Source organism: Aythya ferina (assembly GCF_964211825.1).
Source record: "Aythya ferina genome assembly, chromosome: 5".
NCBI classification, from domain to species: Eukaryota; Metazoa; Chordata; class Aves; order Anseriformes; family Anatidae; genus Aythya; species Aythya ferina.
The window spans coordinates 43,457,874-43,473,591 of NC_140301.1; the positions used below are offsets into that span (position 1 = coordinate 43,457,874).

General features: G+C 58.6%; 2 protein-coding genes across 3 annotated transcripts in view; both read right to left on the bottom strand.

Moving 5' to 3' along the window:
* DUSP8 (dual specificity phosphatase 8) overlaps positions 1–3,860 on the bottom strand; it is a 35,208-nt gene extending 31,348 nt beyond the window's left edge. The window contains exon 1 of one of the 2 annotated variants that reach the window (XM_084519631.1): positions 3,734–3,860. The gene's annotated coding sequence lies outside the window, so the exon portion shown is untranslated. Of the gene's footprint in view, positions 1–3,077; positions 3,140–3,733 lie in introns of those variants that run through there. The other variant, XM_084519632.1, reaches the window with a different exon arrangement.
* A 5,322-nt stretch (positions 3,861–9,182) lies between these two features.
* IFITM10 (interferon induced transmembrane protein 10) lies at positions 9,183–15,008 on the bottom strand. Its single transcript, XM_084520606.1, has 2 exons — positions 14,345–15,008; positions 9,183–10,068 (listed from the first exon to the last, which is right to left on the bottom strand). Exons 1-2 carry the CDS (start codon positions 14,996–14,998, stop codon positions 9,919–9,921), a joined length of 804 nt encoding a protein of 267 aa, XP_084376732.1. The 5' UTR covers positions 14,999–15,008; the 3' UTR covers positions 9,183–9,918.
* Positions 15,009–15,718: the final 710 nt, after the last annotated feature.

Sequence of the window (15,718 nt, forward strand, 5' to 3'; positions counted from 1 at the left end):
CCTCAGGAGCAAACCCAGCCCGACCTCTGTCCCTCAAAGCAGGCCTGACTTCAACACCAGAATGGGTCGTCTTGTCCTTCTGGTCACCAAATAACCCGTTCCCAGTCATCAGCAGGCTCAGAAAGGAGGCTCCCATAACTCACCCTACAGAAATGCCACCCGGGGAACCTCCTCTGCACATTGCAAGGGCACCCTGAAGTGCTCCGGAGAAATTCCTGAACGACATGAGGTCTCTGGCCTGAGAAACCCGAAGGCTTGGTTTAAAAGGAAAGTCACAACGAAGGCAGACGAGTCGTGCACATGCACACCAGGGTGGGTGAACGGGGATCACGAGGGCTTTCCATGCACAGCAAACAGCATGGAATAAAGACTGGAGAGGAACTGGAAGAAAAGAGAGAGTCGAGGAAGGGTTTCTAGCCCCAGATACCTTGCTGGTATGCTCTTAAATGGGGTCAGTGCAAAGCACATCGCTTCTTTCATACAGCACAGCCCCTGCACCACTGCTCCCTGCTTGCACTACCAGGCTCTGCACGCAGGGAACCAGTTCCCCGTGAGCACCTCCAGGTTCTCCCTCAGTCCCTGAGCTCCCACTGCACCTATCTGCTGGAATGCCAGTCCTACAAACAAGCACCGCTTGGCACTGCTGCAAACCAGAGGTCCTGAGCAGCAGCAACCCTCCCGGGAGCGTTCCTTGCAGCCCCCACAGGCTCCCTCCATGCTGGGGGTTCTCCTCTCCCTGCTCCGCCTGGCTCTGCGGGCAGCCTCAGCCTCCATTTCCCATTGGCACGGTGGGTTTTACAGCCCCCCCGTTCCCTCGGCTGTGCTGTAACCCTGCTCGCCACGCATGCGCAGGGCTCCCCGAGCAAGCTTGAGAAAAATCTTGAGCAGAGAGCTTGCTTGGCTCCTTATCTGATGGACGATCCCAGGCCACTTGTCTGCCTTCCCCAAGCCTGTCAGGTGCCTCCTTCCCACTCGGCATCAGGCAGGACAGGTGTATCTTCAGAGACAAAATTTTAAGGCTTGAAAAACAGGTTTTAAAACCCAGAGGGCAGCAGAATGCCGAGGAGCGCTCGCCAGCTTTCCCCGCCGGGTGAGGATGGCGCTGAAGGTCTGGCTGCAGGAGCTCCCTCTGCATAGCAGCAAGGAGAGGAGCAGGGTGAGAGGAGGTCCCTGCAGCCAGCTCTCCTAAACACTGCTGTTCATCCCACAGTGGAGGGGAAAAGGCCCCACGCTTCCTAGGCTGGTCTTCCAGCTGCCCTGCCGGGCAGAGGAGCCGGCATTTGCAAGCTGCTTTTCTTTTATCACCCCAGCAGATTGAGTTTGCTGTAGCTGTTTGAGGATGACGGCGGTGTCCTACAAGCCCGGGCCATAAATCAAGGCTGCCAAGCACTGGAGCACCTCCTTTTCCTGCTCCCATCCCCGATACTGTGAATATGCTCTGCACCTGCGCGCAGCCAGGGCTTTGGGATCCGAGCCTGAACAGAGCTGCGCTGCAGAGAAACTAACCTCTGATCCCTACCAGCAGCCTCCCTTACGGGCAATGGAACAAAACAGAAGAGGAAGGCACCTTTAGCACACCCCGTGTTTGTTACGTGGATTAACGCAGCTGGTGCAGGGGGAAAGGGTAGGGATAGATGGAGTAGGACCTTGCTCAATCCATCCCCACGCTGAGAGAGGTCATTTGGAGAAATCCTGCTGAGCCGCAGCCCCCTTTTGGGAGTGTTTTGTTTTGGGGAGTCAGGAGATTGCAGGGGGAACCCTGGTTTTCTGTGGGCCACACGCTATGAGAAGCCTTACCCGGCCCTCTCAGGCATTTGGGCAATCATAATTGCGTTGTGCTGAATTTTAGGGGGCAAACTCTCCAAATGCAGGCACCTCAGTGGCTTTCTCGGCAAGGTGCCTGGCACCCAACAAAAACATGCAGGGCATACAAACCCCGTGCTATATTTGCCATAATCTCCATGCAGTGAATCTCCTGCTGTGAATGCTCCTGAGGAGCTCGGTCTCCCAAGCCTAGCTGAGGCTGGATTCCAAAAAGCAGTGCAGGATCCAGGGCTTCCTCCCCTGTTCCCTTACCTTGCATCAAGGCAGGGACAGCCGCAAATCAGGGTGGGCTGAAGCACCGTGTGAAAACCCCTTTGGTGTGCACCACTGCCATCGCAGCAGCAGCGCTCGCAGACCACCCGCAGCCAGGTTTGTGCTGCCTGAACCGATTCCGAGCGATTCAAGCAGCACAATTCAAGAGCAATTCCAAGGCTCTGCCACTGCAGAGATGCATCCCAGCATCCAGCTGCTGCTCGGCAGCCCCAAATGTCCCCTCTGGTCCCATCCGCTCAGGCAGCCCTCCCCAAACACACCCTGCCAGCATGGCCGTGCCCATCGCAGCTGGGGAGAAGACATCCGCATAGCCCTCGTGGCTATTCCAGCCAGAAATCCCCCATCCATCCAGCTCTAGGTAGGTGGGTTTTCTTGCTGCAGCAGCTCATTTTGTTTTGGGAGCCATCGCAAGGAAAAACAAAGCAAGCCAAAACCTCTTCTGCAGCGCAGAGCATCCTCCCAGCACAGCCGCCCTCCGCCAGCTGACAGAGGCCGAACCCGTACGCAGCAGCCCCCGAGCATCCAGCCCCGAGCATCCAGCCCCGAGCATCCAGCCCTTTGGAAAACAAAGCTCCCTGCGGCAGTGCCCTGAGCCTTTCGCCCTCGCGGAGGACCAGACAATGCGAGCCAGCCCCAAACACCGCTCCACGGGCAGGCTGCTTTCAAGGTTAACATGGCCCCTGGGCTGCCAGGCACGAGCCTCAGCATCGCCTGCTGCTCCCTGGGCTTCCCGACCGTTCCCTGAGGGGTCCCTGTCTTTGCACCCCAAATTAGAGGGGGTCACTCGTCCCTGCTAGCTGCTTGGGACAGGGACGGGCTCTTTGACACATGCTCATGCGGAGCTGCGCTGCCCGCCAGGGAGCTGCTGACACCGCCGCAGTGCAAACGACAAACGCATCCGTGCCCCGAAAATCCAAATATCCTTAACAAAACAGCACCGCACCACGTCCTTCCCTCCGCCAAAACCGCAAATTACTGACCTGTGCACAGAGCTCCCCCAATGTGAGCTGAAGCACTGACATCAGCTTTTGCTGTTGCTCAGGAATTTAATTCTGGGGGAGGAGAAAGGGGTGGGGGGCAGAGCAGGAAGGAGAAGGAACTTATTTATCAATAAGGGAAATAATCACGGATCTTGTAAAAACAACCAGTGCTGCACACAGAAACCAACCTTTATCACTAGGTGATAACTTGGGGGGGAGGTCAACAGCTCCCCGCACCTCAGGGGAGGTCAAGGGGATGATTTCCAAGGGGCAACTCAACTCGTCAGTCACTCGGAGCCACGGCAGTGAAGCGGTGCCGAACCCACGCCGGCCGCGTTTCAACGCCAAGGACACGGGGTGCCCCTCCGAGCTCCTTCATCCTCCCCAAACCCAAATGCTCCCCCCAGCACCGAGCCGAAACACCTCCCCACCCCACCCCATGTCACCCTACACCTCCCCACCCACCCCATCCCCTCGGGGACACCCACCTCCCCACCTCCAAAGCTACCCCCGAACTCCCCATTTCGACGCTTTCCCACCTCATTCTTTTTTTTTTTTCCGTGCGCGCAAACACCCCTCCCCAATTTTTCCCACCTCCGGGCACCCAGAGGGGATGGGGAACCCCCCCGGCCGCCCCCCCCCCGGCCCGCACTGACCCTGGCGGGGCCAGCCGCGCCGCTCCGCGGGTTTTCCGCTGGCGCGGCCGCTGGCGGTGCCGCGGGGCCCGCATCCCGCACCGGGGCGCGCACCGGGTGCGCACAGCTCCGCGCTGCTCCGCGCCGCTCCGCGCCGCCGGGAATGCGCCGGCGATGAGGTCATGCCTCGGGAGGGAGGGAGGAGGAGGAGGAGGGAGGGGGGGGGGGGGGAAGGAAAAAAAAAAAAAAAAGAAAAAAGGAAAAAAAAAAAAAAGCGTTGACGTCACCCGCAGCCAATCAGCGCGGCAGGAGCTGGGCAGGGTGACGGCAGCCCCGCGGGCGCGGAGAGGCGCGGAGAGGATGCTAAGGGGGGTGCGCAGAGGTGGGGTGTCCCCCACCCCGAAGTGGAGGGCAGGTGGAGGTGCTTTGAGGGAGGCGGCCTTCCCGCTGCCGAGATCTGGGTGTTAACAGCCACCCCAGAGACTTTTTTTGGGGTCCGGCCCCTGGTCCCCGCTGCCAGCCTCACGCAGCGCTCCACTGGTGGCCACCAAAGATGGACTAGATGGAGACCAACACAACACGAGGCTGATGGAGGCACGAGGATGGAGGCCAATATGGTGTGAAGGCTCGGCCTCAGCCCGGCCTCCATCATCCCACAGCTCAGCAGGACGCGGAGGCCACGCGGCCCCATGTGCAGGTGGAGGACGGGGCTGGGGGTTTGTCCTTGGATGTGGCCTGGCAGCTCCAGCTTAGCAAGGGATTAGGGTTTAGAAGCTTTGCTGGTGCGTAGGAAATGAAGGGAACCTTCCTCCCCGCTGCCGATAGGGATGCCGGGCGTTTTGGAATTAACTCTCTTCTCTCCGAACACGTGGCGTCGTTTTTTTGTAGAGCACCGAGGGTGTAGAGCCCCGGCTGCTGGGACACACCGCGGTGCTAAAAATCTCGCTGTCTCCTCTTCTGCTGGCACAAAAATCAGTCCAAAACATGTTGGTGGGGAAAATTCTGCAAAACCAGGGTTACTCCACCATGTGCCTCTAAACTGTGTGGGTTTAGGTCCTGGTAGCACATCTGGTGGGAAGGTGCTGTGCTAGCACAGGGCCTTGCTTCTCTACCTGCTCTGGAGCACTCGTCGGTTAAAAAAAATAAGAAAAACCCCTTTGCAGGGGCAAAAGAAGGAAAAAAAAAAAGGGACAGGTTGAGCTGCTAATTCCTGCTGAGATCTGACCCACAGAGCAAGCAGCGAACAGGAGGAGAGGGGGAGATGCTCCTCCGACCAGGGGACAGGGGGGACATGGCTCTCATGGGAAGCTCAGGCCCACGGCTGGGCAGCTCTCCTACACCCACTGCTGCTGTGCTGGGCTGGGGGGAGAAAGCAAAACAAATGATTCACGGGCGCTAAACCACTGCCAGGATTGCAGGGGCCGGGAGCAGGTGGTGAGGGAGGCTTGCAAAACTTCACCTGACTCCCAAAGCCTCGAGCGAACCCGATTTAGATCCCAACCCCGTCCGACCTGAAAGTCGTGGTTATGGCTACGCCGACAAGGGCTCCCCGCTCTGCGATTCCATCAGCATGGAGTTCAGCTGAGGGCAGGGCTTGTGGGGGCTCATCCATGCTCACCAGACCCTCATCATCCCTATGTCACACAGGGGAAATGAAGCAGGGAGAGCTGTGACGGTGCTGTGATGGTCACACACGGGCAGAACAAAGCAGCGTCGTGCTCCCGGCTCCCATGTACCAGATGTGAAGCCATTGTCACCGCCAGGGGCCAGGTCCCCCCTCCCCAGCATGCTCAGAATGAGCAAAAACACTGGGGCCAGTTGCTCGTTGCTCACGGGGAGCGCTTTATTTCGGATAAAAAGCACTTCAAAAAGAATTCGCCCTCTTTGCCTCACTCTGCTTTTTCCTCTTCCCCAGATTTCAGGCGCATCTGAAGATTGATTGCATCCCAGCTACGTGGTTTGAATGCAAGTTGCGCTCGCACACGTAATAGTTTTTGCTAAAACGTTTTCCAAGACCCGTAATTGCCATCGCAGGCCAAGTGCGAAACTAAAAACCGAGAGAAAGAAACTGCTGCCAAACCGACGAGTCCGTCAAAAAGGAGAGACTTGTTCACCAACCTGCACTTGCTTTAAACGCACAAATATGTGCATTTTTTACTCTCGGCTGGTGTTCTGTGCTGGGCTATTGGCGCAGCCTGCGTGGAGGAGCGATGCCCGGGGGAGCCCTGCTCACTGCCTGCCTCCTGCGAAGCCCCAAATGGTGTCACCGCGCTCTGCAGAGTGCGTGAGCAGGCCAAAGCCCCAGGCAGCATCATGAGGCAGCCTCGTTTCTCGCAGGGAGAGCTGCACAGCATATCTATCTGTCTTGGTTTCCCCGAGAAGAAAAATATCTGCACGTGCCCGGCGTGGCTCAGCACTTCCAGAGCACCGGCTGCGGCGCGTGCACAGAGCAGAAGCAGCGAGTGCGCAGCGGGTCGACTGCAGCAGTGTGAGGCTGGGGGTCTGCACACTGTGCTGCTCCTCTCCGTGCTGCAGCAGCGCTCCTTCTGCAGCCCTGGCTCTGTGCTGCCAGGCGTTGCTGCCAAAGGGAGAAGGGGAAGGCAGCACAAAGTCGTGTGTTGAGTAAATTCCCTTGGCACAGAGCAGGGGTCAAAGGCAGGGGATGGGAGGAGCGGGACCTTTGTACCGGGCATGGAGCAAGTACGCTGCAGGATGCAAAGCTGGTGGTGGCAGCTAGATCTCCTAGAGGCTTTGCGGAGACAACCCTTAGCACGGCTGGCCCTTCTCCCTGCAGGCTGAACTGCTGTGGTCACTCACGTGGCTTTGCCCTGGAAAGTGAGGCCGAGTGAGGAATTCACTTTTTGGCATGCCAGAAGCTGCCCGGGGTCACGCTCACACCTCCGAGGGCAGCAGGAGGCAGAGGACGGGGCCAGGGGAAGGAGAGAGGTGCTAAATGGTTTGGTTTCTGTACAGCCAGGCCTTAAAAAAGGATCCTTGCCCCATGCTCCTTGGGGACAAGGCATGGTCTTCCCTCTTTCTTCTCCCACTGCTCCTTGCTGCGTATGAACCAGCCCGGCTGAGAGCAGGGGTGAGGGCTCTGTCAGCTCCAGACCCTTTTTCCCTGCCCCTCTGCAGGTTTTTGTTCAGCTGCTCACCAGTTGCTAGGATTTTGTTGTTGTTGTTTCCTACGTCGCTTAAATCGTTTTCACTGATGAGAGCATCTGCTGCCATCTGTGCCTCCCCCTCCTTCCCCGCACCGGTCCGGGTGGCGAGCTGGGTGCCGCAGGATCTGTGCAGCACGATCCTGCCCCAAATACCAGCATGGGGAGGGGAGCAGAGACAGCTCCATCAGCACCCCACTTCTCCCCCTGCATCTGCAGGTCTGCAGTTCCAGCAGTGCCTCGGTGCCCAGCTTCCATGCCAGACCAGGACCCAGTGGCACTTGGCGTGGCTGCAGCTCCGCGAAGCCCAGTGAGACAGCTTTGAAAACGCAGTGGTGAAAGGGCTTTGGGAAGGCCCCCCCTTTTTGCTGTAATTTGGGTGTCGATGCAAAATCAGGGGCTGGCAGCTCTGCCCCCGTGGGAACGCGGAGCTGCTGGGCCGGGCTGGGAGGTCGCTACCCGAATGAGCCGCCAGCGCCTTGCTGCAGCTTGCCCTATTTATCACAGCCAGCCCATGTAGACGTAGGAGAGCCACGGGGTCACGTTTGCTGCCGGGAGGAAATCCAAACCAGTTTAACCCAGCTGGGATTTGCCTGCAAACTGGCTTGGCAGCCTTCGCACAGAGGTGGCATCACCCAGCCCGGGGCTTGCGTAAGCGCGGCTGTGTTTGCTCACACACCAGGGCACCCACACCCCTCTGCCCCGTGCGGCCTCGCAGGGTGATTTCGAGAGGTTCCTGGTGCCCAAAGCCACCTTCTCGGCTTGCTGGCAGGGCTGGGTTGCAGGGATCACGGCGGAGCGGTGTGCGGGAGCCCTCTGCCTGCATCCCGCAGCACGGCCGCAGGCAGGCAGGAGCTGCAGCTCCTCGGTCTGCAGATACCACAAGGAGCAGATGTTGGTCCGGGAAGGACCTCAAGGTGTGTAAAAAGTCAGCTCCGTGTCTCCATCAGCCCCTGCTGGGTGGTGGGGATGCTCCGAGGTCCCCCCTGAAGCCATTTCTTCTCCAGGCTCAGTCTCTCCTTCCCTCACCAGCCTTGGCAGCCTTTCCTGAGCCCCCACCAAAAGATTGTCATGTATGGGGGCCTCAAACCAGGAGCAATATTTTAGGCACCACCTAACAATACTGACTAGTGACAAAAAATGTCCCTCCCCCCTCCTTCCCATTTCCCCCCTCTTAAGCTAAAGAAATAGAAAAAAAAAGAAATCCTCATCAACCTGCCAAGCTAAATTTCCTGGAGGGATACAATTAAATCTTCATGTGGCAATGCGACCATCGCTCCTTCCCGATACCAAACGGCTTCCCAAGCATCTGACGGCTCCTCTCTTCCTCCCCCTCCACTCGGTTTTCGCTCCTGCTGCTGAATGCAACAGAGGCTGTGGCTTCGCAGCCAAAAAAAGGTGCGAGCTGGAGAGCGCCCAGCGAAGTTGTGAGTGGCAGAAGTGAAAAGGCAGAGAAGCAGCCCTTGAAATCCTCCCTTCTGTTATGTTGGGTGGCAGTCTTGGCAAACCCTGAAATTCCAGATTTTTCCTGCACAATTGGGAAAAAAGAAAAAAAAAAAAACACAATGAGAGTACCTGTCATATTTGGCTGCTGCTTTTCTTTCCTTTGTTCCATCAAAGACAAAAATAAAAGATAAAATAAAATAAAATAAAATAAAATAAAATAAAATAAAATAAAATAAAATAAAATAAAATAAAATAATAAAGACAGACCCGATCAATTTTCAGGGTTGCAGCGCACCTCAGCCCTGCTACAGCACACTTCAGCCTTGGCACAGAGATGCCTCGTACAAGGTGGGTGTTGCCAGCAACAAATAATAAACGTGAGGGCTGCTGATAATAGTCCACCCTGTCCGTCCCTGACAGTTTGTGCATGCAAAAATGCTGCGGAGTCAGTGCCGTGCTCCCCCTGGTTCATTAAAGAGGCAGTCCGTTGGGGGAAGATGCTGGCAGCCCATTTGTCATGCCGGTTAAAGGCAGGAGAGGCTGCCTTTGGGTTGCTTCCCATTTTTGCCAGCTCTGATTTTACCTGATTTTTTTTTTTTTTTTGCATGTGCCAAGCAGGGTGAGTGGCTGGGGCTGGCTCCCTGCAAAACCACCGCAGGGCTCGCAGAGGGCAATGCGCTTCCCCAGTTTTTGCTAGTTCAGGGGGTGCCTCCTGCTTTAGTCCTGCAGTGACACCTAAATCTGCCCCACACGTTTTGGGTTTCAGGCCAGGTCTTGCCATTCATTAGAGGCATTTTTCTCTTTCTCTTCATGCGCAGAGCAGGAGAAGGGAGGACAACCCGAGGAGCCAGCGCAGCAGACCAGACATCGGAGGTATCTTTATTGACCGTCTTACAGAAGTACAGCAGCACTCGGTTTAGGGGGTGTGCGACTTCCCCAGAAGGTGCCTTCCTTCTCAGCACTGTGGGGCCATCCCAAGGAGAAATCTGCCCTTTAACACACTGGGCTTCATCCGGAGGTTTTGGGGCTCTCTGGGGACAGTAAGTTATTTCAACTGGTGGGTGAAATTCAACAAAACTGCATCAGAAAAGGAAAATAAAAGGTATGTGGAAGGGTGGTGGGCAGCCTGAGCACGCCTGACATGCTCTGAGCCTTGCCATCCCTTGGGGTCTTGGGCACTTTGCCTTCCTCCCACCACCTTGCACCCCGGCCGTGCCCCCAGCCCTGGCTGCAGCCCACAGAGCCCCAGGGCCATACTGGCAGCTGCGAGCCACACTCAGCTCTCAGCTCCAAGTGCCCTCATCACACAGCTTTATTTGCCATAAAATAAGCTTTTCTCAGTCTGCCTTCCTCCCTGCACCACTGTACCAGCGAAACCCTTTCCTACAGCAGCCCAAATGCTGTCTATGGCCAGGAAGAGTAGGCTCAGCTGGGCTGATAAACTCGTTTAACTTTTATTTATGTGTTTACTTTTTTTGTTTGTTTGTTTTTAATCAAGGTGGAGTTGTTTTATTTTTTTGTGTCCTTGCTACAGGAAACAACTGCAGACACTTCTGGCATAGAGGCATCCTGGCGGCGGCCGCTGCTGCTGGCCTGGCGCTAGTAGTCGGTGAGGGGGTACCGCAGGAAGATGAAGATGAGGATGATGCAGAAGGTGGCGAGGGCTGAGCTGGTGATGTTAAAAAGCCGGGCAGTCTTGGCATCTTCCACAGCCCCGTTTAAGTCATTGAGGAGCTTCTTATCCCGGACCTGAGATAGAAAAAAGAAAAGAGAAGTAATTGGGAGATGTATTGTGCTACTGTGTGATACAGGAATAAAGTACTAAAAAATAACAGTGCATCCCCAGGGAGAGCTGGGTGCTGCAGCATCCTTCCCACTGTGCTATACCATTCTGGCAGCTCCGGGGCTTGCATCACCTGGGCCATAAGCTGGTGTCTTGGGGCGTTTGGGTGCCCCCTGCTGCACCGAGGCGCCCAGCGTGCAAAACTGGTGCAGGATCCGACCACAGCTTGAGGGCTGGGCTGGCAGCCCTGGGGTACTGAGCCCGTTCTGCATCTCTCCTGCAGCAGGGGGCATCTCCACCGTTGACTTCCAGCCCTAAAGCACGGGTGCTGTCTGGTTATCCTGCAGGCTGGGACACCTGCGGGCTCATCTTGGGGTGGGTCTCCAGCTGGGTGTGTGGCCACACTCCTCCGGGCTGCCAGGCAGGGAACGGGGTCACCAGGCAGGGGATGGGGTCAACAGGCAGGGGATGGGGATGCCAGCAGCAGACCCCAGCCCAGGGGTGCTGCCCACCCCTTCCTAGCAGGGCTCCGTGCCCCTCTCCAAACCTGCAGCCAGCCCTCGGCAACTGGAGCGCAGAGGCCATGGTGTGGAAGGAGCAGGGCCTTTTGCCTCTTTTTGCCTTTCCCGCAGCAGGGTGGGAGCATCCTTGGGAGTGTGCCTCTCTCTGAGCCCCCAGGGCCGTGCCGCCCTCACAGCCTGCTCTTGCTGGGGAGCAGGAGCGAGCTGAACGCTAGGTGTCGGTGGAAGGCTGTGAAATCCCGCAGCCAGCCCCAGAGTCCTCCTAGAAACATTGAAAGCCTTTTATCGACCGGGAGCTTTCTGAAAACATCCTGCGACGCATTCAGACCACGTCTCAGCCACTTTTTTTTCTTTTTTCTTTTTTTTTTTTTTTCTTTTCTCCATCCCTCCCGCAGTGCTGTCCTGAGAGCCTGGTGCCGCTTGCCCAGCACGGGGGCGGGCAGCAGAGCCCCTCGGCCCCACTGGGCTGTGCTGCTTCGAGGGACCGAGTCCTAAAGACGGTGCTTCCAGCTTTGGAGATGGCCCCAGGGATGGCAGCAAGCCTTCAGTGGCCCCTTTTTGGCAACCGCGTGTCTGGGATGACTTGCCTTGGGAACATTTCTGGGGATTTCTCATCCTCCTGAAGGCCTGAGGAGATGCCAGAGCCCCTGCAGCACACGAGCATGAAGAAAAGGTGTTTCTTGCTCCAAACTGGTTGTGGTTGAAGCCTGGAAGCTGTCTCCTTCCTTCCCAAGGTGGGGACAGGTCCCCAGGGTCACACCCCCCCTCTCTGAGCCCAGATGTGGTGTTTCCTTAGTCACAGTCACTTTTCTCATGGTCATTTTGACCTTACCACCTTGCTGGAAATTATTTGGGCGTTATGGCCCTACTTCCTAGGGAGATGACTGATGGCTCGGGATGCTTACCCTGCACCTGCTGGCCGCAGGGCTCCCCCAGAGCACTGCACGGTGGCTCTCTGGAGACCCCGCCAAGGCAGAGCTTATCTCTGACCCAGTTTGGCAATTTCTGCCTCCCTTCTCCGTGCCACCAGCACAAGGTGGCGGTGGCCTTTCCTCCACCCCTGCTCAGCTACCACCTCCCTGCTGCTCACCTTCTGCTCCTCCATCCCCAGCGGGCTGGTCCCCAAGGGCTCTTTCTCTCTGCTCTCCCACCTGCATCCCCTGCCCTTCATCCCCTTGGGGTTTTGCCTTCACCTTCCTCTCCAAGCGCTCTCCTTGGCTCCCACAGCCCCGCTCCTCCCCTCAGCTCCTTCAGCCCCACTCCATGCCTGCACCCACCCAGGTGCCTCTCTTCCACCGCACGCTATGTGCAAGCCCCCATTTTGCATCCATCCCTGCTGCTTCCCGCTCCCTTTCCCACCTCCTTTCCCTGCTCCCAGGCTCAGCCCCTCTCATTTTTAGGAGCTGAGAGCTTGCCGGGTGGGTGCAAAGTGCTGCGTCAGCTTCCCGAAGGAGACAAATGGTTTGTTGATAACGAGTCTAAAGAGGCCGTATTTAAGGCAGCCTGACGCTTCGCAGTCAGCCAGCAGCTGGTTGGATGGGTGCTTTGGGAAGAGGCTGGTTTGCCTGTAAACCCGTTCCCAAGCAGGGCTCTGCTTCCCTCTGCATAAGGAGCTTTTTGCTCCGGAGGGCATTCTTGGGTTTATTTGCTCCGTGGATTGCCTGGGAGCTTTCCAGCCCACGTTTTGCCCTCGTGCCATTACCTGGCTCTTGCCCTCAGTTTCTCTCCCCCAAAAAAACTTTGCTCCTCCTGAAGAGCAGGCTGAGAGCCCACCTGGGATTTCTGCCAGTCCGTTTCCACTTGGGAAGGTCAGCGGGCAGCAAGAGGGGACAGCAAATAGCAGCAGCCCTGGCAGGGTGCTGAGGGGCAGGCAAGGAGAGCTCAGGTGGCTGTGCCGGGCCACCCTGCATCTCCAGGCGGCAGGAAAACTCCGAGAGCAACCCCATGGGCTGAAGGAGCCACGAGAGCTTCTTGCTTCCTCGATCTCCTCACAGCCCAAGCGAAGCTCCCTGATCTGCTTCCAGCGTGTGCTGAAATGGGTGGGAAGGCGGCCGCGTGCTGAGGCGCCGGCTGGAGCACCTCCGGGGCACGGAGGAGCCCCTGATATATTAGCAGCATCAGCAAGGTGAGAGCAGGTGACGTTCATGGCTGCGTGCCGTTTGTGATAACAAAAGCAGTCCTTCCTGAGGTCTCCAGATGCGTGAGTTATTTAAGGGAAACGGAAAAGCCCTCACCGGGGAGCTGTGCCGTGCCACCAGAGCACAGACTGCAGCTCGACCAGGAAACCTGGGCTTTGCCGGCCAGGGGCTCTGCCTTCAGAGATCCCAGGGAGGGCTCGGGGAGGGGAAGCCCTGCCAGCACCCTGCTCAGGCCCTACAAAGCACAGAAATCCCCCAGGAGCTGGGGTGCAGCTTGCTGCTGCCCATTGCCCTTGCGCCTGGCTGCAGAGGGACCCGCAAAGCCTGGCTGGCTGCAGAAGAGATGAAAACAACAGGATTCAGGATAAGTGTCCCTAACATCCCGCCTGGTGGGGACAGCGTTACGGGAAGGTCCCTGCTGCCTTCCCCAGCACCCCAGGGGCTCCCCAGCCCAAACCTTTTGCTGCCACCTCCGTGTCCCCATTTCTTCCCAGCCCCGCAGCAGTCTGAGGCACCAAGCTCTCGCCAGCCCTCCTGCCATGTGCCAGCTCTGACCCGTGTCCCCGAGGGACATTTTCCTGGTGTTTTCCCCTCTGGCAAGGAATCACAGATGCTGGAGAGCTCCCAGAGCAGAGCAGGACAGCTTCTACGTGCTCAGCACTGTCTGTGCAGGGACCACCACGGCCACCCCACAGTTACTGCTTCCCAAAAGAGCCTGCCCCAGCCATCTTCTATTTTCCTCTCCCCGATTCAGGGCAAATTTGCCCGTTTCTGTTCCCTGTCACCAGTTATTTGCTTTCACACCGGATTTTATGCCCTCTAGACTTTTTGCAGATGTTCTGTCCCGGCGTGGTGCTCCAGCCCCGGGTTACTTCTGGGCTCACTTTGGGGGGAATCGATCTGTTTCTGTGGCGAGGCCGCCCCGCACGCCGGCCTCCCGCTAAGTGCTGCTGGCAGCAGGCAGCAGCCAGCCCGCTGTCCCTGAGCTGACACCAGCGGGGCCACCCCGCAGCCTCCGGGCTCTCTGTGTGCACATTTGGCTGGTTTTGGGGCAGGACAGAGCAGCCCCATGCCCTTTCCCATAGCCACCAGGTGCTCTGGTGCCCCAATCCCACATCCCAGCCGGGCTGCTCCCCCTGCAGCTTTCCTCTTTTGGGGTTTTTAATACGAGAAAGGGCAGGAAGCAATGAGGCAGGGTCCCCCTGGTGCTTGCTGGCAGCTGGGTGATGCTGGCCGGCGGCGTCCCCTCACTCTGGCCCCACAACATGAAGCTGTGGGAGCGGGACCCATCCTGCTGAGCTCTCTGACTGCCCCCAGGAGGGAACCGAGCACCGGAGCGCATCCAACACGAGCTGAGCCCCCCTGCAGGGACCCCCCTATTGCTGTAGGTGCCCCTGGGGACAGCGGGGACAGCCCAGACACCCTTTCCCCACCCAAACCAACACCCCCAGCTCCAACACACGTCCCCATCCCAGCACCCAGTGGGTGCATCCCCTCCCGCTGGTGGCAGGGATGTGAGGGACATCCCAAAGCTCTCCCCCTCCCCGTCCCTGTCCCCCCTCCCCGGGGCGCTCGGCACTCACTTTGAGCGAATAGGCCAGGGCGATGAAGCCGAGGCAGCAGAAGTTGAGGTACACGAAGTTGAAGATGGACCAGAGATAGTAGTCGTTGACCTCGGTGGTGTCGGGGTAGATCTCGATGACGGTGGTGGGGTTGGTCATGGTCTTCTTCTCCACCGAGTGCTTGCACGGGACCGCCGGCCGCAGGCTGTCCCCTTTGCAGCCCTTGCTCTCCATCAGCCGCGCGGCGGACGAAGGGGACAGGACGGGGGACGCCTGCCGGAGGGCCGGGGGCTTGGCGATGCAGGCGAAGCAGCCCTGGGGGGGACCCTGGGGGGGCCGGGGGGGCCAGGCCGCCCCCTCGAAGGGGCACGGGGGGCCCAGGGGGGGGTCCTGTGTCCTCTCCGTGGTGGCGGCCGCCGCGGCGTCACCGCACTCTGCCCTGGCGGAGGGAAAAAGGGGGGTGAGGGGAAGGGGAGACGGGGCGAGGGGGTGCGGGGGGCAGAACGGAGGGGGGAACAGAGAGGGGAGACGCAGGGGGGAGGCGGGAGGCAGAGAGAGGGAGCGGGTGGCGGAGGAGAGAGCGGGCAGAGGAGCGAGGGAGCGGGCAGAGGAGAGGATGGGGAGGGCAGGAGGAAGGGGAGGGGAGAGCAGGGGACCACAGAGCCGTGGCTGCATCTCGGCGAGGGAGAAATCGGCGGGGGGGAGAGGGGGGAATTACGGGGCAGCAGAGAAAGAAGGGAACAAACCGAGGCGCGGGGAAACGCTGGGGAAGAGTGGGGGGGCGGCGGTGCTGCAGCGAGAGTTGCCAGAGAGCCGCGCAGCCCCCAGCTCCTGCCCGCAGCCCTCCGGCTGTCCGGCTGTCTGTCCGTCCATCCGTCCAGGCCTTCTGCTCCCCGTCCCATGCCGGGATGGGAGCGGGTTGCTGGAGGCCTCCGCGGGGCTTTGCCGGGCTGTGCGGCGGAGCTGGCTCGGTGCGGCACAGCAGCCGCGTCCTCCCCGCTCCCCCTCGCTCTCTCCTGCTTTGGTTTTATTATTACTATTATTATTAATTATTATTATTATTATTTGCTGAGCCCTCATCTCTGTGGGATTCCTGACGGGGTTGCGTTTCCCAATCCCTTTCACCTGCCAGCAGTTCCCCCCCCCCCTCCCCTTTTGGAGAATATCGTGGCCGGAGAGGAGGAGGAAGAGGAGAAGGAGGAAGGGGAAGAGGGGACGAGGACACAGGATGGGGAAGGGGGGGTTGGGAAGAGGTTCCCCTCCCCTCTAAGCCCCCCCAGAGCCGTGCAATTAGCAGAGAGCAGTCCACCTCTCGCCGCCCGTCTGTCCGTCCATCCGTCTCCTTGGAAGGCATGGGGAGGAGAGGCAGGGATACTCACGGGGAGGGATGCGGGG

What these genes read in the sequence shown, in the direction of transcription:
- IFITM10 (XM_084520606.1), bottom strand. Translation starts at nt 14,998, where the DNA reads ATGCAGCCACGGCTCTGTGGTCCCCTGCTCTCCCCTCCCCTTCCTCCT. An exon ending in CCCTGGCCTATTCGCTCAAA is followed by an intron (nt 10,069 to 14,344) that starts GTGAGTGCCGAG and finishes TTTCTATCTCAG; the next exon opens with GTCCGGGATAAGAAGCTCCT.